At 40.0% G+C, this 26,254-nt stretch overlaps 2 protein-coding genes across 3 annotated transcripts in view; both read left to right on the forward strand.

Moving 5' to 3' along the window:
* The window catches only part of LOC145399939 (uncharacterized), a 152,693-nt gene that overhangs the window by 75,180 nt on the left and 51,259 nt on the right, over positions 1 to 26,254 (forward strand). The window lies entirely within an intron of this gene.
* The window catches only part of EMC1 (ER membrane protein complex subunit 1), a 63,876-nt gene continuing 46,500 nt past the window's right edge, over positions 8,879 to 26,254 (forward strand). Inside the window, exons 1-13 of one of the 2 annotated variants that reach the window (XM_080272453.1) lie at positions 8,879 to 8,993; positions 10,116 to 10,231; positions 10,631 to 10,802; positions 11,040 to 11,192; positions 11,954 to 12,146; positions 12,532 to 12,657; positions 13,254 to 13,449; positions 15,501 to 15,614; positions 16,273 to 16,302; positions 18,171 to 18,340; positions 20,233 to 20,388; positions 23,660 to 23,797; positions 24,646 to 24,801. In XM_080272453.1, the coding sequence (XP_080128579.1) occupies positions 8,896 to 8,993; positions 10,116 to 10,231; positions 10,631 to 10,802; positions 11,040 to 11,192; positions 11,954 to 12,146; positions 12,532 to 12,657; positions 13,254 to 13,449; positions 15,501 to 15,614; positions 16,273 to 16,302; positions 18,171 to 18,340; positions 20,233 to 20,388; positions 23,660 to 23,797; positions 24,646 to 24,801 (1,818 nt within the window). In that variant the 5' untranslated portion in view covers positions 8,879 to 8,895. The remainder of the gene's footprint in view (positions 8,994 to 10,115; positions 10,232 to 10,630; positions 10,803 to 11,039; positions 11,193 to 11,953; positions 12,147 to 12,531; positions 12,658 to 13,253; positions 13,450 to 15,500; positions 15,615 to 16,272; positions 16,303 to 18,170; positions 18,341 to 20,232; positions 20,389 to 23,659; positions 23,798 to 24,645; positions 24,802 to 26,254) is intronic. The other variant, XR_013897378.1, reaches the window with a different exon arrangement.

A 26,254-nucleotide genomic window follows, 5' to 3' on the forward strand; every position in this document is an offset into this window, starting at 1 on the left:
AATGAGGGAGTAGAGAAAGTGAGAGAAATGAGAGTAATACTGAGGTTGAGCAAGAGAGAGAAAGAGAGAGAGAGGGGGGGATAGAGAAAAGATACGCGCTGCAGAAGACCCATGCCAAGGCGTCTGGAATATGCATTACTGTTTCCAACGCTATATAATTATAAAACCTAATTTTACAGCAGGCTAATCACGGCGGGGGAAATTGCCGACTACATCACCAGGGCCCCCCAGGTTGCTCGATATTCCTGGAAACAAGATCATGCGATGCGGTAATGGCAGCGCCGCTCTCCCTTATGAAGCCGTGTGTGTGTGTGTAAGAAGAAAGTATTTTCTTTCTATAATACTGGAGGCTTCGTAACGCCTCTTCCCTAGCGATTTATTTGGCATAGTGCAAAACTATGTAATCTTTAGCTCTTCCCTAGTGATTTATTTGGCTTGGTATAAAATCTTGTATGCTCCTCATATTAATTCATTATCAACATGCATCAATAACATATCGTACAACAGGATAGGAGGTTGTAACTTACAAAACATATCGCTAAGGAACAAATGTTATGGTACTAAATCTCCACAGTCACTTAGAATATGACACATCAATTGTTGAATGTCAGTGTAGGAAGAATGTCTGCTAATTGTTTTGTTTTCCTGGATGGTGTTAGATGTAACTGAATCAGATTTTTTTTTTTTTTCCCCTGAACGGCATGAGCCCTTAGTCTCATATTTTACCTCTATCAGTTAACGTCCTGATTATGATACACACACACACACACACACACACACCATTTCGCTTCCACAAACCGAGACGACAGACGAGTGGTAGCCAGTCTGTTCTTCATGAAATAATTTCTCCCGTGCAAACACCTCATATGGCGAAAATTACAGCATTTGAACTCTGAGGTCGTGTTCTAGGTGGCATAAGAGACTTCGCAGTTCCTCTTACTCGGCGGTTTATTTCGCATGTAACGCCTTAACATTCCCTTGTATGTTATTTATATCGCTTTAATACTTATACAGTTAACATTAGCACTTTAATAGAAGATATTGAAGTGTAATGTGCAGAAAAAATCGCTAAGGAAGAGATGTTGCGAAAGCCACTATTAATAAGAAATGTAACAAACGAATTTTCACCCACGTTCTTCGGCGGGTTTTAATACTGTTGTCATAATTTATTCTTAATCCTTTTTTTCTTTCTTTCTTTCTTTTTCTACGCTCTTATGTCACGGAAATTTCTAGGTCGTGCGGGGCTGTGACGGTTTGTTTGCCTTGCTTATCACGGTTGTTTGGTGCACTTTTCTTTAGTTTACGGAGGGCTCAGGGGACACGTTTCTCATTTTTCTCTTTCTCTATATTAAAGTCCATTGGAATGTATATAGGGAGGCTCTCTTAACCACTCTTCGTCACTATAGTTCATTTACCTTAACTTGCCCCTGATTATTGTCCTCGTTGCGCCTCATTCCACGTAATTCAGTGGCAGAAAAAGATAATGCTGCGGCTCTGCATCCTTCCCATGGCATTTGTTCGTGACTAGCATCATATTTCCGCGTTAATCCATTGTTACACTTCAGCACTGAGGACAGAGAGAAGGGAATGTTAAGCTAAGTTGGAGTAAACTGAGCATATACTCTGTTTGTTTTCACTTGACAAAGACCCCGAACCCCTTTCAGCCAAGTTGATGACCAGGTATTGTCAGAGTGGAGGGTCGATTTGACTAGTAACCAAGGAGACGCAGTACTACCTCATAGCAAAGGCTCATCGAATTTCATGCAACCAGGACGTAGTATTCATGTTGCAGAAGCCCAGTTCCATCAGATGAAAACAAATTAAGATAAATAAGGAATGTTGCCTCCCTTGCATTATTTTACAGATATTTTTTTGGCAAATGCTCAGACGAAGTTGCGTCCATGGTGCCACCTCTCCATGCCTTCCCTCGTGCTACACGGGCATCTGGTAGCGCTCATGACTGGAATGTCACTCAACCATATTGCAGAACTTCTGCCTATCAGAATTCTTTCCTTCCCCGAACTGCATCTCTCTGGAACTCGCTTCCCCAGAGTTGTTTTCCTCCAAATTTCAACCCACAACTGTTCAAGTCTAACTGTTACAGATATTTTATGAATAGAGGACACCAGTAATCTGGTGTTTGGATTATTTTTTTTCCCCCATTTGTTTTTCCTTCCTCCGTTCTGTTATTTAAAAAAAAAAAAAAAAAGTGAAAGCCATCGAGAACACAGCCTTAGATATTTCTGATTTTGATGTTGAGTTTTTTTTTATGGTCAATTTTGCTTCTTTTTTTAATTGTGCAAACTTTGATTTTGAGAACTCATTTCTTATTTTGATTTACAGGGTGGTCCAAATATAACACTTTTCTTCCACTCCCCCTAGGTGATAGCGGCTCATCAGTGTTATCAATGTCTATCCTGCATCACTTATTCATTTCCTACTCCCACCGCCACACCTCCGCCCACACCAGCAGCCTGAGCCGTCCGCGCAACACACTAAGATACCGCCAAAGGAGTTTCTGGTGCAGCGCTATTTACTGGCTGCCCTGTATACGAAAAATGTAGATAAAAAAGAGGGGAAAATATGCATGAAAATTGGACGAGGAAATGTCAGAAATTGCGAATGAAATGTCGACAGTAATTCTGACTTTGTCTGCCCTGTAATTTGAGAGAGAGAGAGAGAGAGAGAGACTTGTTCCTCTTCCTGTCACTACCTGTCAAATTTCCTTCCCATGTACGCCATCTCCTCCTTCCAATATACCCAGCATCTTTATTTTACTTTATTTCTTTAGTAGACCAAAATTTAAAAGCTTGTTCCCCTTTCCCGCTTCGACCCGTTTCATGCATTTATGTGTGTGTGTGTGTGTGTGTGTGTGTGTGTGTGTGTGTGTGTGTATGTGTGTGTGTGTGTGTGTATTGTCTGCGTGTATGTATGTGTTTGCAAGTATGTATGTGTATATGCAGTTGTACGTATATGTATGTTTAACTTTGTGTGTGTGTGTGTGTGTGTGTGTGTGTGTGTGTGTGTGTGTGTGTGTGTGTGTGTGTGTGTGTGTGACTGATGACCGTGAGTTGGGTCATTGGATTCCCTGACCTGACTCAAGGACAAGGTGATTTTGAGACAGACAGAAAGAGAGTGATCACCGCGACAAGTTTTTTTTTTTTTTTTATAACAAACGGAGAGAACTGATGAGCTTTTCCTCTTTTTCTTTTTTTTTTCCTCGGAGCTGGTAAGGCCAATGTTACCAGTTAAAATCTCCCAAACAAGGACTTTCAATGCATAGCTTTGTCCTGTGGCTGACTGCACCTTCACCAACTGTCCTTTTCATCCTCGTTTAATTCCACCACAATAAATTCACCTAATCCCTAGCTCACTACGACCTTCCTTGGAAATTATCATCGCAATCCCGCCGTTTGTTTTTCCGTAATCCGGTTTACAGACGGCCGGATAGACAAAGTGACAGACAGGGGTGAAAACATAATCCCCTCCACCTTCGGCAACGGGGTAAAAATAAAGGAGTGATTTCGTGCTGCGATTTCTCTCTCTCTCTCTCTCTCTCTCTCTCTCTCTCTCTCTACTTCACCTTCCCAGCGTCCGTATTTGCCCGTCATTCCGCCTGCCACACCAGGGGAAAGCAGCGGCAACCTTGCAAACACAAGTTGCAAGTGACAGGCAAGCGTGGGGGAGAGGAGACATGCAACACAACATTCATGCACCCCCCCTCAAGCACACTATAATTTCTCAATGCACGGAAAATATTAAAGATGTGTATGTTCGTATGATTTACGTTTATTTCCCGTAAGAGTGTATGTGGGTCTGTATGTTTTCTCTGGTTGTTGTTGCTGCTGCTCCTCTTGATAATGATGATGATGATGAGGAGGAGGAGGAGCATGGTGATGATGATGATGGTAATAATAATATTAATAATGATGATGATGATGATAGTAATAATAATAATAGTATTGATGATGATGATGACGTTCGCCAGTTTACATTCAGAATTATATGTAACTCGTAACTTGCATCCATTATCAACTCCTTGATCATTATTTTCTCGCAATATAACTCAAGAAAAACTTCTCACCACTTTCCAACGAGACAGTTTCAGGGTCCCATCTAGTATTGGAATAATCTTACTCCCTCGTATCTTCTACATTTACTATTTGTTGGTGATGCTACCGTTATTACTTAGCTTCTTCTTTGTTATCCTTTTTCTCTCGCAGTTTAATTTCCCGACAAGGAGCTTTAGTTACTGGTCTGTTCTCTTTTCATATGAGACGTATCTATCTCTCAGTCAATCTGTCTTTCCAAAGCTGTCTGTGTCTTTCTGTCTCTCTATCTGTCTATCTTTCAATGCCGTCTTTCTATGTCCATCTGTCTGTGCTTTATTTGTCAATATATGTTTATCTCTTTATACCTATCTGTCTGCCTGTATCTGTCTATCTGCTGTCGCTATGCATTTTTCTTGGCTAATTTTTCCACGTACAGTGTCGTTTTTCTGGCTTTAAATTCGTCCATTATCTTTATTAGTCTCGTAAGAACCCAAACACATATTTCTACATGCGCTTGCAATGACATCAGCACATACTGACATTTATACACGCACAAGGATACTTACACACATATATACGTACATACATATATACACAAAGACATACTCTTACTAACTCATGCATATGCACATAATAATTTACACTTCCGTCTTCACACACACACACACACACACACACACACACACACACACACACATATATATATATATATATATATATATATATATATATATATATATATATATATATATACACGCACACACTCGTCCCATCATTACAGTAAACGCACACATGAAGGTAAACACACGCACACTACCAACATAAAAATTAAATTATACACACACGCACACAAATCCAATATGCAGCAACACATACGCACAAACTCTCTCTCTCTCTCTTTCTCTCTCTCTCTCTCTCTCTGGCACCAGAGGGAGAGGGGAGGAGGGTCTGTGATTAAGAAGTAAATATAGGGTCAGGTTTCCTTGGGCTGAGCCAGGGAAGGTCAAGGGTGAGAGAGAGAGAGAGAGAGAGAGACATACAGACAGACAGACAGACAGAGACACAGACAGACAGACAGTGGTAACGCTCTCGCTTGCCAACTGGTGGACGGGAGTTCGCGCCTCGCTCAGGTTGCGAAAAGTTTCACTGACGAAGTGGGTGGTTACTGTCCCCCTTGAGCAAGGGGACGGGTGTGTGCGTGTGTGAAGGTCACAGCCTTGCCCTTAGATCGGACTATATGAGCTCTCAGCTCCCTTCCGGGAGGGTAAAAGCTGACGATCACGACCATCAAGTGATCCTGACCGACCCGGTGAATTACACACACACACACACACACACACACACACACACACACACACACACACACACACACACACACACACACACACACACACAGTTATTCCCCAGCGTTTTATTACACATATTATACCTTGATATTCTCGTCTATGTTATTTTTATATTTATGGTACAGACATATGTAATTTCTTTCGCTGACATACCAGTTACTACTACTACAGTATACTCATATTAATCCCACCTGGCCTAAAATTACCATCCCTCCACCTAAAATGCGGAGCAGTAACAATACATTAACACTGGAATATGGTGCTAGTCGCGAAGAAATGCTGTGTAAAGGATGTAGAACCAAAGCATTGTCTTTTTCTTGCATTGAGACTTATAAGAGGCAAAAGCATGAGAATCTGGCCTAAATTAAGGAGAAAAATATTATGCTATATTGCGTTTCATCTAACTTGACAAAGATCCCTAACCCTTTTTAGCTCGGTTCGTGGCCTAGTGTAGTCAGATAGGAGGTTGGGCATGACTAATAACCAAGGAGATTCATCTGTATCTCATAACTAAGGTTCATAGAATTTAATGCAACAACGACTTAGTACTCAAATTGTGGGAGTGGCTCAGTTCCGTCAGTTGAAAACAAACCAATAACAGCGCCGTCTCTCCCAGCCTAAAGCACATAATACGAACGCTGTGAAGGGAGCGCCGCTGCATTGTAATCCTGCACCTCTGGAGGGGCTTAGCGTCAGTCTGTCTCTCATTAAGGATTATGGCGAGTTTGTATTAACCAGACTAAGATCCCTAACCCCTTTCAGTTCAGTCGGTGGCCAAGTGTGTCAGACTGGAAGTAAGTTCTGACTATGACCATTTTACTCTAAACTGGCGTAAAATTATCACATCTCCGTCTTGAAATACTGAAATGACATGAGGTGAACACTAGATTAAGATGACAATCATGAAGAAGTGCTGTGGAAATGATTTCGAGCCACAATGCTGTCTCATTCGGCCACAGAGCTGCGTAAAATTAGCTGCAAAAGGACAAAAATCTGGATCAAGTTAACATGAATCTACCACAGTAATTAAGAAGACTCATTCCAGCCTCATACCCATGACATGACGCCTTTTCTCTAACCTGACGACGATCCCAAATCCCTCTCACTTAGTTGATGGCTAAGCGTAGTCAAACTGGAGATATGAGCTGACTAGTAACCAAGGATCTTGTCCCCATACCAGACGACGATTGGGCACTTCTGAAGTGTATAAAACCATCTAACGTCGGCAAGAAGCAAACAGCAGTATATTCTCACGTCCAGAAGAGGTGGATGTTCAGTTAGCAGTGTCATAAGAGATAGATATCTGATTACAACTTGTTCATGTACTATTTGTTGTAAGACTATGGAGAGAATTGTAGCCGAACATATTTACAACTATCTTGAACAAAATGGCATACTTTCCGTTGATCAGTTTGGCTTTAGACGAGGAAGGACAGTTGACGACCAGCAATTACTGACTTATGACTTTGTTACTTCTGGGTTGGATGTTGGATGTGTGGTGGATGTGATCTTATTTGATTTCTCAAAAGCTTTTGAGGTGCTGAGTCACTCTATTTTGCTATAAAAACTCCAAAGTATTGGAATTGTAGGTGCCTTGTTGAACTGGATAGGCTTTTTTCTCCGGGGTAGGAAATGTACTGTTATGTGTCTGTCTCGGGTGTTAAAAGTAGTTCTAGGGAGGTTAAAAGTGGAGTGCCCCAGGGTTCTGTCTTGGGGCCATTACTCTTCTTAATATATGTCAATCATTTGCCATCCTTTACTTTGAATACTTGTAAGCTTTTTGCGGACGATCTCAAGATTTACCTATGGTACTGTACGTCTTCACCCTTGTCATTGGCATTAGGTAGTACTTATTGTCAGAATGACACAGATAATATCTTCAGAGTTGCCGATTCCCATCTGCGTGGTACTGTTGCGTGGCAGCACATTGGTACTTTATCTGAATACCACTTCCAGGGTCATGCAATATCCTTGGTCGACTCTCACAAGGATCTTGGTGTTTTGGTGGACTCCTCTCTCATATTCCATCTCCATATCACGTTTATTGTTAACAAAGCTTTTGGGTTGTCTGCCAGTTTTTCAAAGATATACTCTTTGTAGATCACCGGGCTTTATGCTTACTTCGTACAAAACACATATTAGACCTTTGTTGGAATATGCCTCTTGATGTGTGAAACACTGGCTTTGTGGGAGATCTTCGTTTACTGGAATCACTACAGAGATCTTGGATTCGTCATATAGAAGGACTAACCGAACTTCCTTATGGTGAACGACTCAGGATTCTTGATTTGTACTCTGTACAGGGGCGTTTATTACGTGCAGATTTGCTAAAATATTGGAAAAATTTTCATCATGAATGTAGTATTGATCCTGCTGAAATTTTTCCTTTGGTACCCCCATTGTGCACGCGAGGGCATAAATTTAAGATTCTTCGCTCTCATTGCTCTTTAGAGACTAGGAGGAGGTTCTTCTCCATTAGGTGCGTCAGTCTGTGGAACTCATTACCTGATGATATTGTTGCTCTAAGTTCAGTTTGCTCATTTAAGTCAGCCTTACATTCTTTTCTAGGCCCTCTTCTTATCAGTTTCCTAACTAGACTCATACCTAACCTTTTCCTTTAGCTCTCGGCCCCCATTGACCACTGACCATTAACCCACCTTTCCTCTCATATACCCTGCTTTGAAATTTCTCTATTCACTGCAATATTAACAGAATTTCCCATTAATACACCTTGTTAGTATTATTTTACTCTGCGTAAGGTATCGTACATAACTCAGTCTTTCCCATTGATAATATTAAATTGCCTTTGCTGTCCCATTTGACTGGCGTACCTGCAGATTTGTGTTACCCTTGTTTTCCTCTATGCGGCTCCTCTCACTGCCTACTTAACCAGTGCAAAAAAAGGTAGCCAACCAGATGAGTAAACCGATAACTTGTTTATGCTGTAAATTCAGTTGGAATCGACATTTTCGTTTTTTCAGTTTTATTTGACAAGTTATGAGGAAGCACACCAACCAAAGTAGATTGCACTGTAGATGTGACAGATCTGTGTGAAATGCAGCAAACAAATAAATCGTTGAAGGAACTCTTAACTCGTTAAATATCCATTGTTTCTCCAATACCCACTACTCCCATAAATTGTCTTTATTTTTAACTGTAAAAAAAAAAAAAATAACGCATATTTAGTAGATTAACTCTGGGGGGGGGGAAGTAATAACCATTAGTAGCTTTTATGATGGGCTATTTAGTTCGTGTAAGGATCGCTGCAGCCGACGCAAAACACTAAATCTCGCTCATGATACTGTAATATGCAAATCATTTTTCAAAGAATTAATAGTCACTATTTTTGGCAGTACTCACTAGCTACACAATTTTCTTTTGAAACGTCAAAATTGGCTTAAAAGGCTTTCCCTTGATGGCTGTTTTTTAAGAAATGAAACGCTTCAACTTGAACTGGATTTTAGAGACCATTTCCTGCCACAACAACAACAACAAACATGGCTGGCGGTCCGGTGCTAACGCTGTTTTTGGTGTGTTTTGCCCATTTTGGCCCTGTTTTTGGCCTCTACGAAGATCAAATTGGAAAATTTGATTGGTAAGCCATCATAAATTTTATGTATAATGAGCCTCGAGGTCTTTTAATACTAAGCAATGTCACCGGAAAATCTCGTGATGTACGTTGGTGACAGTCCAGTGACAAAAAGTATGGGGAAATGTGGACTGTTTTCATGATCGCTGTCTTCAGAGATGTACTGTGTGAGATGCAGTACGTTCGGTGTCACCAGAGGATTATATGATCAGTGAATACAAAACTCTGTATTACACAAGCATCAGAACCACATATGTCGATAGTTTTACCGGTAATTATATATAACAACCAAATTTTAACGTAAATATGGTAATGGAACGAGCTGGAAGTAGGACAGTACTCCCCCACCCCACCCATCCACCATTACATAAGCTTAATAGTGAACATGTTAATTGTATTCTCCATTATTATGGTATAATAACAATAATACCCATCCATTTACTCTAAAGTAAGGAGTATTTGCAAGAGACCCATATTGGTCATAAATGTAATGAATTTCTTGGCAATGTGGCTAGCCTATAATGGTTGTACAGTATTTAATCTCCCCTATACTTGTCTTAGCCTACTTGAATTTAGCCCAGTTTTTTTTTTTTTTTTTTTTTTTTTTTTTTTTTTTTTTTTTTAGCTCATATCATGTAGGTCATTGGCAGAAGAAGACAGTGTTTCTGCTTAAGTTATGTCCTTTACATAGCAATTCTTCATGATAAGCATCAAATTCTTATGTTAAAGTACTGTTACAACTTGGCATTCAGGATGGAGAGATGGCAGTTTTAGATCAAGTTAAAGTAGAAATGCAATAGTCAGAAATAATCATTAGCCAGTAATGCTATAGTCAGAAATAATCTTCAGCCAATGAGATGTATATGGCAATATGCTAATATTGATAGTAAAGGTAATATGAGTGGGTAAAGTAGGCATACTTTTGTATATCATTTTTCTTTTAGGATAAGGCAAGTCTTGGATGTTAATAAAGCATTACTGCATAGTCTTCTCAAGCAAGTAGAAAAAAAAGAATGATCTGTTCTGCAGAATGAAGTAGAACACTAAAACAAATATGTAAATAACAAAAGAAACTCCAATTATTATCTGTTCCAGTAATATTTTATATTTCTCTCATTTCTCTGTCAGGGTGCAGCGATATGTTGGCGTGGTTACAAAGGCTGTGTTTGATGAGTCTACCGTGCCTCGCCGGATAATCGTAGCCACTGCCGAGAATGTACTTGCAGCTTTGGCCACAAAAAATGGTAGCAGTTGCTGAATATCATTCTTGGCATTCATTTTGATATTGTATCCCAGTCTCTATGTCTGTCTTTTAAGTTTATATCTCAGATGAACTATTACCTTACACATTTTGATAATTTATACTTCTGTATTTGTAGTTATTGTTGTTTTACAGATGTGTATACAATGCACAGTGAAGTAATTCCTGTTATATAGTATACTGTAATACCACCTTGGGTTTGCTAATGTATTGGGACACACTGTATTATGATTCTGAAGAAACTCGAGTGGAATATTAGCATATTGGAACAGAGACCAAAATACATATAGCTAGCAATAGCTTTTTTTTTTTTTTTTGCTAAACATTATGAGGTGCCTGGTGTGTTGATTTAGTTTTGTGACATTTACATAACATTTTGCAGGAGAGATAGTGTGGCGGCAGGTGCTTGAGGCAGGAGAGGGGACGAGGGTGGAGGCCTTAGTAAATGAAGGGCAACGAGTCACCACAGTGGCCGGCAGGCTCGTCAGGACCTGGGATACACTAACAGCAGCTCTTGTCCAGGAAACACACCTCTCACACACCCCACATCCTGGGTCAGTTTTTTTTTTTTTTTTTTTTTTTTTTTTTTTTTTTTTTTTTTTCTGCTGCTGCAACTACATTGTTTTATTCTTCATTACAACTAGGGATACTCCTGTACCTTTACTGAATAACTTTTCCTTATATTTTCTCACCTACAGTACTCCTCAACCCTTAGCTAACTAACTTACCATTTTATTTTTTCACCTGCTCCACAGCCACATGCTGACCGACCTTTCCTTTTATTTTTCCAGGTTGTTGCATCGAGCGGTGGTTGTGAGGGAGAGCGAGATTGTGCTAGGGGAGGTGGTAGCAGGCTCAGTAGTTGTGACAACACTAGATCGAGTGTCAGGTGCTGCTCTTGACCATACTGCTGTGGCTGCACCCTGGCTCACACCTGACACAAGGTATAGTTCCTCTCTTCCATCAGACTTGTTTAGCCACCTCTGTGTGCAGGTTTCAAAGTCATCCTTATGATTGGAAGCCTTAAAGTTGGAAGGCAGTTACACAGTCATAATGTGTCCATTTGGATACCCACATCCCACCCTGTTGTAGTATGGTTGTTAGTGACTTTAAGCCAAGGCAGCCATAATGTTTGACAAATATACACACTCTGTCACCTTTGCTTACACATGACACAAGGTAATAAATGACATCCTTTTTTCAGTGCTTTGAAATGTTGAAATGGAAGGATTGTACCTGCATTTCCAGTGTGTGGATATAGGTACTTTATGTATGGGTGTGAGAGAGAGAAGCTGTTTGTGGGTTTAAACTGAATGTCAGAATGGGTCGACTCATATTAACTTATTAAGGATATATTGTTTTTGTTATATGGTGATAGTTGTGAGCAAAAGTGAATGTCAAAAATAAGTGACTTATGATGAAAACTTAAGGCATTTGTATGCTATTGACAGTTGTGAGAGTGGAGGACAGAGCCTGGATTGTGTGTATCTCTGGGTCATAAAATGATTATTAAAAATATGTGACTTACAGTAAAAGCTTGCTGCATTTATGACAGCTGATGTTGGGAGTGAAAGGGCGTGGTGGTTGAAACTCATTTTCACCCTTGCCTTAGTTGTTGGGACTCAGTATCCTAGGCCTGGACTCCTGTGCTCCTACATTGCTGACCAGCAACAAAAGATAATGGATGGATATGTTCTATTGGCAGCTGTGAGAGTGGTGGGCAGAGCCTGGTGTGTGTGGAACTGTCTTTGGGCCTGGTATTTATGCTGCCTCTCACTGCCCCAGCCCCTGACTTTGCCTCCCAGCCCCTAGCCACAGTGGGACTGGAAGCCATAGAACCAAATTCACAAATCGTGCTTCAGGTTGTACCAGGAGCACCAGAGCACTTTATTATCCAGGTAGGATTCTGTAATAAGTGAGCAGTTGTTACCATAGATCATCATTGTCTTGTTGTAATTGTGCTTTTGAAGATTTGTCAGTAATTTCACCATTCATCAGATTAGCATTTTCCATTTGTAAATACAGTATGCATTTCAGGATGCACTAATAATTTTACTGTTCATCAGATTGACATCTTCCCATATCATTATTGTCCTTTTGTAAGTACGGTATACAGTTCACGATTCATCTATAATTTTACCATTCAACTGAGTAGCATTTTCCCATTTTCATCCCCTACACGGTAACCACTTGTATCTTTAAAAAGAGCATACTACCTGAGATAATGATGTTAAAACTGCATAATGTGACAGGTAATTGCAGCATGAAGATAACTTTGTACAGGTTGGCAGTGGGAGGCGGCTAGTTCACCTTCACGGGGCCAGCCTTCACCTGGTGCGAGACTTGGGGGGCAGTCGGGCTTCTGCTGTGGCTGGCAATGTCCTCTACACTCTTACCCAAGCTGCTAAGGTCAGTTCATCATAGTTCATTTGCATTATCCTGAGATTTTGTCTTTTTGCAACATTTCCCGTAGCTCAGTGGCAGAATAAGATGATACAGCGACTTTGCATTGTTTCCCAACACCCGCACTTTTTTGTGGCTAGCAACTTATTCTAGTGTAAATCTCTTGTTAAAACTCAGCATTCAAGCTGGAAAGATGGAAAATTTAGGCTAACTTAAAGTGAAGAGACCCCTGCATAGCCTGTTTTAGGTGTCCAATTTATGATAGTCCATTATTCAAATGATTGACCTATAATGTATAGCTGCTGAAAAAATAACATTATACCCCATCTTTATTTCAACTACATTTCTCTCCATATGGTCTTTTATGTTGGCATCAAACTAACATTGCTGTAATATCAAGTTACAAGGTAAATGAGTTAGTGATTATATTGGCAAAGAGCATATCCTGCCATGGTGGCACCATTACAGCCAAGCTGCTCCACTACTCAATTATACAAACATCCCTCAACTCCCTGTGCTGCAGTTCTCTAGGTTGGCATTCAGATGAGATGAGCCTGGGACTGCAGCTGTTGCTACTACTAGTTCTACGACTTCATCTTCAGGTGGTGACTCTTGGTGCTGTGGACCTGGAGACTGGAGCAGAAGTTGGTGAACACGGGTTGGTAGTGGAACTGCCACCTCACACTGGGCCGGCCACAGCTTTGCACGTCCACCACTACCAAACCAGTGATGGAGGCTGGGCTTTGAGGGCGCTGCTGACTTGTGCAGACCACTCGCTGCATCTACTCAGCAGTGCAGGTTTGGTGGAATGACATGAAACATACAAATTGCATATGAAAGTTATGGCAGGAGGCTTATAACTTACTTGTGAAAGGTATGGCAAGAGGCTTACAACTTACTTATGCAAGGTATGGCAGGTGGCTTACAACTTACTTATGAAAGGTGTGGCAGGATGGTTGCAATGTATGAAGTATTTTACAGAGTAGCAGGATGGCTGCAACTTCTGAAGGGTATGGAAGGATGGTTGCAACCTACAAAGGGTATGGCAGGTTGGTTGCAACCTACAAAGGGTATGACAGGATGGTTGCAACCTACAAAGTGTATAACAGGATGATTGCAACCTAAAAGGGATATGACAGGTTGTTTGCAACCTACAAAGGGTTTAACAGGATAGTTGCAACCTACAAAAGGTACGACAGGATGGTTGCCACTCATGAAAGGTAAATGGATATCACAGGAAGTCTTAACAGTAACCAACCGTGCCACCTACACAGCAGTGTAAATTTGGCAAAATGGCAGGATGGTTACAGTACAACTTATGAAGGTGAGATGGAAATCAAATTAAGTGATTTGTCGCAAGATGCTGTGTCTCAAAGCTCAACATAATGTTTCTTCATAATGATTAACAGACTGAGTGTGTATTCTGCTGGTTTGTCAGATAATCAAAATATTTACTGGTATCCATGAATTTCTATCATATTAAACTGTCTCCCACCTGAGAGGTTTCTTGTAAAATGGGAGATAAAGTTGCATCCTGACAGCGATGAATTTAATGGAGGTTTTAGTGGATGTTGCTACTCCTCACCCTGCCCTAGGGTGGGGAAGAAGGTCTGGATGATGATGATGATGATTTTGTGGTCTGTGGGGACAGTCACCATCCACTCACTCGATGTAGTGCTGCTCTTGGGTGACTGCCCTTTCCTCTCTTCCTTCCTTCTTTCTTTCCTTCCACTTCTGTCTTTCTTTCCTTCTTTCTTTTCTCTTCTTTCTGTCTACAGGTGACTCTACACTGAGTGACAAGCCTAATGGTTTCCTGTATGCCAGGAACCCAATTACTATGCTGGGTGGTAATCATATAACCAAACTGTGACGCCTGGTGGTTTAGTGGGTAATTAAGGCACCCCAACCAGATTGAGCCTGTGTAGGTTTATAGCCAAGGGATGGTTGGGGTCTGTTGCTCACGTAATGCCACTCAGGGATGAGTGAGGCGGGTCACTCTCATCTTAAATGTCAGGACCAGCTTGCCTAGCCCCTGGCTCCTACACTCCTCATGGGGCAACGTAGGATTGGATGATGGATGGATAAATTCACTCTCATCTTAAATGTCAGGACCAACTTGCCTAGCCCCAGACTCTTACACTCCTCATGGGGCAACATAGGATTGGATGATGGATAGATGAATGGATGGATATATGTTTGTTTTTAATCCCTTTTGCTTGATTGAAAGACCTTTTCTAAGTTGTATGAAATTTTCTGACCATTCACAGTGAGGTAGAAAGTACATAATCAGACAAGGAGTTATACAGTACATAACCACAACAGTATGATTATGCATTTGAATTTTATTCCTGCTTCAGCCATGATGATAGTTAATGTAGGGGAGGCCTTTCTTAGTTAATTCACTCAGTCTTGTGATATCTTCATTTCATTTAAGGTGTTACATTCCAAGGGCATGAATGGTGAGTGAATGAGTGTGTGACCCATTTCATTGGGTCTGCTGATTAGTTCTTCCACTGTCATCATATTTTTCCATTTCCTTGCTTTCTGGACCCTACCTCACCTCTCCTGCAGGTGGGGTAGAAGAGGTGGGATGATGATTATGATGATGTAATGAACAGAGTAAATCTTTAAAAAAAAGAAAAAGATGTTACAAAATCTCCAAATCACATAGGGGGGTTTCAAGAATACTCCCCCAGTATCCCTGCTTGTCGTACGAGGCGACTAAAAGGGTTGGTGGTGGGTTAGTGCCCCACCCTGTAAAAAGAACTAACTAAAAAAGCAAAGCAAAAGCAAAAGCAAAACATAGAATACAGGCCTTTGTAAAATATGTTTTATACGGTATTTGGCAGGTGTGGTGTGGTGGCGGGAGGAGTCACTAGCACGAGTGGTGGCAGTAGAAGGGGTTGACTTGCCTGTAGACGGAGCCAATGTAAACTACCAAGAACCTTTGCCAACATCAGCAGGTAAGTTTTCGGATTCTAGGGGCTTGACTGGTGAGTGAATGTTGAGCTCTTTCTTTGCTTTCTGAACCCAGCCTAACTTTATTCTTGGCAAGAGAAAGAGGTCGTGATGATGATGTAGATTCAGAATTTTGCAAAGTTCACCAGATGTTTGTTCACTTTTTTTTTTTTTTTTTTTTTTTTTTCTTTTTTTTTTTTTACCAAGTTATGGATCTTTTCAGACAGAGTTAATGGATAAATGCTAAATTTAGTTTCTCCATGATTATGAATTTCATGTGGTAGTACATTATTATGAGTTTCCATTTATACTAGTTATATGCTTGTGTACATAATTATGCAGAATTCTAAAGAGATTACCGTATGATTATTGTACCATTTTTTTTGTCAGGAATTGCAGTACAGTATTTGTATTTATTTGTTTATTATTATTATTATTTTATTATTATTATTTTTTTTTTTATAAGCAGACCCACTCGAAGTGGAGTGGCTAAGTATTTTATTTTCTATTTGTGCATCAGTCATTTGATCTCATTGCCTTTGTGAAGTGTTTGAAATTGCAATTTAATAGATGCATTCATATAAGTTCTCATAATATGTAGGATGAAATTTATCAAAATATTCTTATGTTCACATTGCCATCACTAATTAGGTATTTGTATAGAAGCTGCACCAACTTTCTATGAAGAATCAAGTAAGTTTTACTAACTTGTAAAACACATGTAGCATGTGTTGTGAGCAGATGTTTAAGATTGTAGTAATATAGTATTTATTACAGGGGATGTTCATGTATTACTTAACTGACTGCATTCTAAAGCTGCCTTAAATATGTAACAGGGTTACAAAGAGCATTACAGTTTTGGGTGAAGCATCTTGTAGAATATTTGAGGTGATACAGCCATTTGGAACAAAGAGTAAATGAGCAATCAGCTGAGTTCATGAGAGTCAGGTCTTTGAGAAAGACGTAAATTAAGAACCTTTAAAAAAAGGACAAAACATCTCCAGATTCATTTGTCAAGAATACTCCTTGCAAGATGTGGCACTAAGCATGATTTAAATGAATTACAGCAAGAGAAACTAGATTGAATAACAGTATTCTTTCTCAGGTATAGTTAAAGTTGTCTTAGTATGCAGTGCTGATATGTTTGGTAATTAATGAATACCTTTTTATTTTGTGCTGTTAACACCCTCAGGTATTATACACCTGGTGTTTAAGAAATGCATATTTGGTTATAATGTGAATCTTATGGTAGTTTGTTGTTGACAATGAGATTTATGCATACCTGGCTTCATATGCAAGTTGCAAGGAATATTAATTTTGTTCAAATACGGTAGATTATTTATGAAATATGGTGTATACTTGTTTACCACCGGTGGATGTATAGAAGTAGAGTTTGTAGTAGGATACATGTACAGTATATTTAGAACTTGTAGTTCAGAATTGTATGAGGCAATGCCTCCAGAAGTCAGGAACCTCAGTTGCTTTTGCTCCCTTGAAATAGTATATTTGCAATGCGCAAATGGTGCTGCATACAGGTAGTGTGTTCCTGTAGTTTATTCAGAATTATATTACATTATACGGATGAAGTTGAAAGTGAAACAGGCACACAAACAGGTGAAAAATTGTTTTGCTAGAAGGAATGAGACATGAAGAGACAGTAGCTAGAAGATAGTTTACCTTGGCCATCCCTTGTGAAGAAATTCACTCGATGGAGAAAGGCACCAGAGGCTATGTGTTTGTTATATTTTGATGAGGTTGCCAGATGACATAAAAGGACCTGTACTGTAATAATTAACATATTGCATCATAGATTATGAATGATTGGATCAAAATGATGAGGAACAGGATCCTTGTCTTTTTGCTCGACATATAATACTTTACAATAATCGAATATATATTATAATTCCTGTTAACCTGCCTGGCCAGTTAGGGACTAAAACAAGGATCATTTCCATTTGAGGCTTTGCACTTATTTTATCCGTCTCCAACTATTTTGAGCGAGGGCAATGCCCTTGCGAGCCTTTCGTCAAGTAGTGGCATTTTCTCACATATGAGCAGCCCGGCCCAGCCTGGCCCGACCATAACACTTTTTAGAAGCTTGTATCTTAGCAACCACAGGGCCGATCACTGGATGGTTTGCACCATACGATAGCTCCATTCTTTAAGATCTGTTTTTGACAGGTTTCATCACACCCCAGCAGTTTACGTGATGCTTGCCAAGTGCAGCATGTCGAAAGTCTTCAGAAGAGGGCCACAGGCCAGACAGTTTGTTATAAAGGCATGAAACTTTGTAGGTAGATAGCCATCAATATACTCTAGGCATCCTTGGGGTGTAAGGTGACGTTTCAGTGCTTTCAGATTTAAATGGCCTCACTCATACCTCGCCGACAAAGGCATTTTACTGGTTCAGGTAGATAAAAAGTGTATGCATTAGTTGAACAGAGAAATTACTGTCTTTTAACTTAACATATCATTGTTGAACATTGTTCAAATATTCAGGACTAAATAAAGGAGTATAACAATGTGAGGCTCTTGCAGTCATTTCATCTACCCCCAAACAGACTGGTTGAGCAGTCTGGCACATCGCGTAAAGACACAAGTGTCACAGGCGTCCCACTGGTTCTCAGTGTTGATGGAGACCTCAGACACTTTCCCTGCCCCCCTCCACACCCTCAACCGTGATGCCCTCAACCTGCGCAAGCTCCTTGTCTTGGCTACAGCAAGTGGCAAGGTGGGTGGGATGCTGCATAGAATGGTATAATTTGTTCATCACAACTTGGCAGAGGTTTTTGTCTTCTTGGAGTTTATTTTACTTAGCTCAGTGGCAGACAGTGCTTCAGTTCTACATCCTGTCCATAGCACTGCTTTTTGACTAGCGACATATTTTAGTGCTAATGTCTTGTTATTTTATTACAGTTCAGCATTCAAAATAGAGAAATGACAGTTTTAGGCCAAGTTAATATGGACATCATAGAGTAGAATATGAAATTATGTGATGGTCATTTTTGGGGTTTGGTATTTATTTCTGCTTCTGTGTCTTGTTATTTGCTTGGTACTGGGTACCTAATCCCATTTGGCCCCACTCTGATTCAGGTGCAGTCGCTTATTCTTTATTGATCCACCTTCCATTATATACCTTACATCCTTGTCCTGCACAGTCATATCTCTTCATTTCATCCTGCCCTGGCTGCCATTGTTTACAGTACGGTACATCTTTATTTTATCCTTCTGCCACTTTTTGAGTCCTTCACATCTTTCTTGTCCAGTTGATATTATTTGCTCTTCATCTCTATCCAGGATGGACTACAATTCTTCACTATTTTTTTTTTTATCTGTCCTCCAAAATTTTTAGTGGTATGCATTATCTGTAGTCATCCATCATGTTTTGCTAGTCTTGCACAGTCATATTTACTTCAGATCTGAAGTGTGGATTGCTAGAATTGGGAAATTGTATAGCAGATTTATATGGACAGAATTGAATCACACTTTTACGTTCACTTATACTCTATACATTTTTTTTTTTTCGACTGTTTAACAGAAGCTGAGGTACAAACAGACATTCTCTTTATTTTTATTTAACCTAGACTTTTCAGTCCATACATTACTGTATAAATTTTGTCATTGTATGGAGAGAAGCTGTAATCAATATCCCGCCCACCATACAGATCATGGACCAGTGATGTTTGTCACCTTCCAGTACTATTCCGGTCATCTCACTGTGAACTCGCACTCATCCTCACCCTCTTTTGGTGTTTGTTCCACCATAGAGTAAACAGACCATTCACAAGCCTTGACTTTTTCTGTTGAATGGAAGATACTGTGTGTGGTTTTTCAGTCATGTAAATGCTAGGAAGGATGTAGATCAATATCCTGCTCTACAATATTCTGGGATGGGATTCTCAGACATATTTATGAACAGTTCCCTGTCATACCTTAGATTTGTTTTTGCAGAAGGAGCTAGAGGTGCTGGAAGATTTTGTACTCTCCTTGCCTTGTCCTTCCCAAGTAAATGAATCATGGTTGAGATATCATGGGCAGTTGATCGTAAATATGTTCAAGAATCCCACTCCGGACTACAGTAGCCTAGTCTCTGGCTCCTACCTTTAGGGGTAATATGGTGATGGTTTGTACTGTATTACCCATCCATTGTCTCCCTGGTATTGCAGTGTGGATGTAGCATGTGTATGTGAGTAATCAAAATATCACATTTTCATGATCTTTTCCTACACTACAACACATGTACTGTACTCGCCTCCTTCATATCCTTATCACAGCAGAAACAGTCTTTCTACTGTACATATCTTAACAAAAGATCTCTGGGACTGGAATCCTGCAGTCCATTGGATTCATGTCCATATGAACCTGGGATTGGATCTACTATACTCCATTCACTATAACTTGGACCAGATTTTTGTCCTTTTGCAGTCTGTTTCATGTAGTTCAGTGGTAGAATAAGAAAATACTGTTGCCCTGCATTCTTTCCACAACACTTCTGCCTGACTTGCATCATATTGTAGCATTAATCTGTTGCTACAACTCAGTATTCAAGATGGAGAGATGGTAGTTTTAGGCCAAGTTAGAGTAAAACAGGTAAACTATCGGTCACGGTTCTCTTCCTTTCAGATCCTCGGTGTGGATAGCTGGAATGGTGAGGTGGTGTGGCGGGTGTATGTGGGTGAGCTGAGTGTGATGGAGGGCAACCGGATGATCCTGTACACCCAGCGCACATCTGCCCACTTTCCACATCATCCTCAGTGTGTTGTTGTTGGCAAGCATAAGGTGAGTTTGTCTGGAAATGAAACAGATATCTGTATAGGGAAGGTTTTACCTCTTTCAGTCTGATGACATATTACTAACTTCTCTATCTTAATTATGTGGTATACAGTAAAACCTCGATACAGCGGACTTCAGTAGACCAAAATTTGCTTTTATCGGAATTAAGGAGCTACCGGACTAAATTCCTATATACAGGTAACTCGCACGGAACACGATCTCATGGAACGCGCTCGCAATTATACACGGTAAGGGCTGGGATACATATAAGACAACGTAAGATTAAAAAACCATTATGAAAACTACAAATTAACGCAGGAGAGGCCTTTGAAAGATCAAATCCTCGAACGTCACCGCAGCGCGCGGTTTGTTTTGATTACGTGATGATCTAGGCGGGAAATTATTCAGTGAGTGAGACATTCCCAAGTACAGTAGCACAGTATTTGTAAGTTAAATATTTACAGTACTGTACTGTTCTGGTAAGTTTATGTGCAACTTAAAGTACTATTAAATAACGTTAAAGCAAGAAATAAAGTCTTATAACCAGTTTACCTGATAGGCGTCAGAATATTGCCTTTTTTATTTGTTCGTTTTTTCCACAGTACTGTACAGTATTTGTAAGTTAAATATTTACTGTTCTTGTATGTACTGTACTTGTAAGCACTTAAATAAAGTTAAATCATTAAATAAAGCCTTGTAACCAGTTAACCCGAATTATATGATTACCCATGATCGGCATCGGAATATTGCCTTTTTTGTTTGTTCGTTAAACTCTTACTGTACTGCTTTTCTACAGTACTGTATTTGTAAGTTAAATATTTACTGTTCTGGTATGTACTTGTAAGCAATTAAAGCATTAAATAAAGCCTTGTAACCAGTTAACCTAATTTATATGATTACCCATGATCGGCGTCGGAATATTGCCTTTTTTGTTTGTTCGTTAAAGACTTATAATAAGAGAAAAATACATTTTTGTCTTGGTATCTTTACCTATTTGCTCAGGTTTGCTGTAATGGTTTGGATCATTTGATGCAATGCAACTTGTAGAAAACTGTGAAAACTTTCGGGAAGTGAACGAAAATCTGGGACATGAGACTGACCTTGACTTCACCCTCTCATGTATCATCTGTCAGTTCACCACGTGCTATCGTGATGAGTGGATGTACGATTTTTTCGCTCGTGGCCATGCCTAACCACACGTAGTTACACCCATTATCTCGACCCAGACAGAAAATACAATCTTTTTCCTCCCTTGCAAAACACAAACAACCACCCTGTTTACGAGACGGCAATATATATTGCGAAAATAACAAGGTAAAATGATAAAGATGAACGTAAAATGATAGAGAAAGATGAACATGTTAAGACGGAAGAAGTACGTTTTCCCTGTCTGTAAACGTATTTATTTCTGCTTTGTATCTGTATTCGTAATAATTAGACTTATTGTTAGTTCTGAAACTGCATTACGATTCTATTTTTAGCCATTCTCGTGGTGTGGGAGCTGGAAGTTGTGACACAACTTCCTTATTGCTAATCGGACTGACCCTCCACTTTATTCTCCCGTGGCAGAGTCTAGCCTTGGAGGACGTGCAGTTTTCTCATTTAGGACTGAAAATTCAACTCTTTCGCTCCCTTTTCCAAGCATGGGCACAACGATAACGTAAAAAATAACTTGAAATTACCATAAACATATATCAAAAAGGTGAAAATGTATTCATAACCTTTTTTCTTTTCTTTTTTTCCAGCCATTCCTAACAGATTATGTACTGAAATCATTCGATATCACAGTACTGCATTTCTAAGTTAAATATGTACTGTTCTGGTATGTACTTGTAAGTTAAAGCACTGGTACCAGTTAACCTGATTTATATGATTACCTATGATCGGCGTCGGAATGTTTCCTTGTGTTTATGTACAGTATTTGTGTTGAAGTTTTGCTCTGGAGTACTGTATTTGTGAGTTATAACATTAAATAAACCTTCTAACCACTTAAAGTGCTTTCTAGTGATTACCAGTGACAGATAACAGCAAAACAACACATTTGGGGGGTCAAGGGAGCAAAATACGGAGTAGTTTAAATATACGCGATTTCGCACCTAACACGGCACGGTAGGAACGAAACCTACGTGTTCCGAGCGAGTTACCTGTATCGGAAAAAGTCTGATAAAGCCAGAAGCAGTCTGGACTGCCTGACCACTTCAACCATGTTCACCACAATAAGGTAAATGAAAGACATGTCTATCAGTGTACGTACAGTACAGTATTATTACATTTACACTATTATACCATTTGATTATTGTAGTGAAGGTATAATACAGTACAGTAGTGCAGTGGTAATGAAAATAGTTTAAAAACCGTTCATGCGATCCGGACTAATGTCTGATATATCGGAAAAAGTCCGGTTTAGCAGGGGGAAGTTCGATGTCACTTTTATCGGAATTTCGCTTTGTTCAGAATGGCTTGGGCCCCAATTAGTCCGATATAGTGAGGTCTTACTGTATTTTTAACGTTATTTGTGCTACGTCTGGATGATATTATTTAGAGTAGGGGAGACATCTTTTAGTGAGAAGGTTAATGAAAGCTCTATCTAAAAGGCTATATCCAGTTATTCCAGTTGGAAAAAGCTCCAGTATTTAATGTGGCATGATAGTTGACAGTTGCATAAAAAGAAAATCACATTATACTAACCCCTAACTCATAGAGGACAACCTACCTATTTTACCCCAGCTAATGCCAGTTTAGTACTTGGATGGGTGACCGCCAGGGAACACCAGATGCTGTAGGCATCCCTACGTGTCAAGTGGGGTTGGTGGAGGATTAGTGCCCCTCCCTGTAAAACAATTAACTCTAAGCCCTTGGCCACCCCGTTTGGGATACATGGCGTCTGGCAATGAATGAATGAATGAATTTAATTAAATCATCTGGAGATAGCAAAAGTATTTAGAAAATAGCTCATATGATTAATGGGGTCAATAATATATGAGTGATAATACAAGTAAATATGACTGATGACCAGCCAGATAATTAGGTAGTTGTGTAAGCGATCCAGCTGTATATGTGTTATGTTCCAAGTATCCTCTGCAATGGAGACATATTTTGTTCTAGAGGGGACGATTGGTTTACATGGCCCATTTCATTGGGCATTCCATTGAGTAGTTCCCCATCAGTAATGTTTCTCTTTTTGCATGCTCCTTGGACCCTACCTCATCATACATTTAGATGGGAGGAAGAGGCAGGATGATGATTGTGATGTTGATAATGCTGATAATTGTTCCAGGTAACCGGTGAAGGGCTACTGGTGGCATTCAATCCGCTCACAGGCGAGGGAGTTGGAGAGCGGAATGGAGTTGTTGCACTCGGCTACCTGCTCACCCAGGCCCTCCTCCTGCACCAACCAGACCCACAGTACCTCAAGGTAGCCTTTGACCACCTGTTGTATGTTTTTTTTAAATTCCGATAATAGATTGATACTACAGTATGATACTGTTGGTAAAGAAGTGCAGTGGAAAGGATGTACAACCACAGTCTTTTTTTCTTTTTTCTTTTTTTTTTTCCATTGAGTTGCATGAAATAACTGCAAAATCAAAAAAAGTCTTGTCCAGATTAAGATGAAAATAGTACATTACTGGTAGTGTATGGTTAATGTCTAGCAGAGAATCAGTAGGTACCCATCCCAAGAAAGGATTGTAATGGACTGCAGCAAATTTACACACGGCAGTGATAAAATACAGCCAGTTCCTCATTACCCCTTGTGGGGACCAGAAGTTAGGTTACCATACTCATTTTACTGTAACTTTGCTCAGATTTTCATCCTTTTGTGGCTTATTTTACATTACTTAGTGGCAGAAGGCACTACTATAGCTTTCCATCTTTTCCACAGCACATCTTTTAGACTAGTATCATATTCTACCCACTAAACCATCAGGTGCCAAAATCTGGAGCTTTATATCCAAGGGGTGGTTGGGGTTGATTGCTCATGTAATGCCACTCAGGGATGAGTGAGGCTGGTCACTCTCATCTTAAATGTCGAGACCAACTGCCCTGCCCCGGGCTCCTTCGCTCCTCATGGGGCAATGTAGGATTGGATGATGGATGGATGGATCATATTCTAGTCCTAATCTATTGTTACGGTACCGCTCAACATTTAAGGTGGAGAGATGGTAATTTTAGTCCACAATATTGAAGAGTAGTTGACCAGCCCAGCCAACATCCCACCTGTGCCCTAACATATCGTATGTAATCTACGTAATTCTTCCCTGACAGCCACTGGTGCTGATCGACAACTCTCTGACACCACATGTGTTCCCAACCAGCGGAGAGAGCACAGTGCTGCAACACAAGGATTCCATCTACATCCATTTAGCTCGTCCTGGTTCCACACACCTCACAGGACACACTCTTAGGTTCTCGCGGCCTGGGGTGAGTATAGTACAGTACAGTAGTTACAAATCATCCTTGTTTTATGATCAACCATTATGTGGTCTAACTATTTAGCACCCTTTTTTGATGTATAATTGCCATTTTCACGTGTATGATCACTATATCCCTTACAAAGCACCAATATTCATTATACGATCATCAGTTTTGCTTATTTGATCACTGTCATCCCTGCATTCAATATACTGTACAATCGACTGTTATCCAGTTGTTTTTCCATGAATGTAACCTCTCTGTATAGTGAGATTGACATGTATGTGGCCGCTCATGTATGAGATCAAGGATTGGGTGGAGATGTATATGAAGGTTATGGGTGTGAGTTGGAGAGAGGGTAGTGTGATGGCAGAGGACAGGTTGAAGTGGAGACAAGTCAGTTGTGGCCACCCCTTCCATGATTAAGATGTCTGGCACTAGATAGATAGATAGACATTTATGTTTTAGAAGTTTAGTTTTTATATTACATCCACATCACATGTTATGCTCACTTTGAATGTGTTTGCAAGAGTAGATTATATAGGGCAGTGGCCATGTTGTTATATGTGTATGGTATGTAAGTTTACTTTTTATACTATGTCAGTTGCAATGTTACTATCCTCATTTTAGGTGTGTTTGCAGGGATGGATTACCATAAAGAAGACCATTGTGCTAGCTTGGATATGAATGGATAGTCCAAGTTTCTTTTTGTGGATGAAGTTACAGCTGTACTAAAACTTTGAAAGTGCTCATTTTAGAGAGAGAGAGAGAATGTTGAGAATGTTTATATATATGCTAACTGTGTGATCAGTGGTAAACATGCTGTATTGTGATATTTTGAGATACTTTTGAAATTATTTATTATTATTATTACCAGTTGCATTCTTAGATGATCAGTGATGGAGTATGCTGCCAACTTATCTGTAAAGGTATCATTTTAAAAATAGCTTGTTGATTATAGAAAGAAGTTAAAACAGCTGATGGTGGACTGGATGCAGAAATTAACCAGAGGATACAGGCAGCATGGAGAAACTGGAGGGATATGTCAGGAGTGTTATGTTATAGAAAAGTCAGTGCAAACGTGTAAGGAAAAGTATATAAAACAGTGGTAAGGCCTGCAATGATATACAGTTCAGAAACACGGCTCATAAACAAGTCTTAGGAGAGGAAACTGGAGGTGGCAGAGATGCGGATGCTGAGATGGATGAGCAGGGTCACGAGAATGGATAAGATCAGGAATGAGAGAATTAGGGGAACGATTAAGGTTGTGGAAATCTCAAAGAAGGCGCAGGAGAGGCGACTACAGTGGTACGGACATGTAATGAGAAGGAATGAGGATTATGCGGGCAGAAGAGTGATGGGCATGGAAGTAGAGGGTAGACAGAGAAGGAATTGGCCGAGGAGATGGTGGATGGACAGTATACAGCAAGGTGTGAGGGAGATGAATATAGCAGGGGTTGCA

This window comes from Coenobita brevimanus, chromosome 6 (genome assembly GCF_032717465.1).
Source record: "Coenobita brevimanus isolate Jiangsu-jjx chromosome 6, ASM3271746v2, whole genome shotgun sequence".
In the NCBI taxonomy this organism is placed as follows: Eukaryota; Metazoa; Arthropoda; class Malacostraca; order Decapoda; family Coenobitidae; genus Coenobita; species Coenobita brevimanus.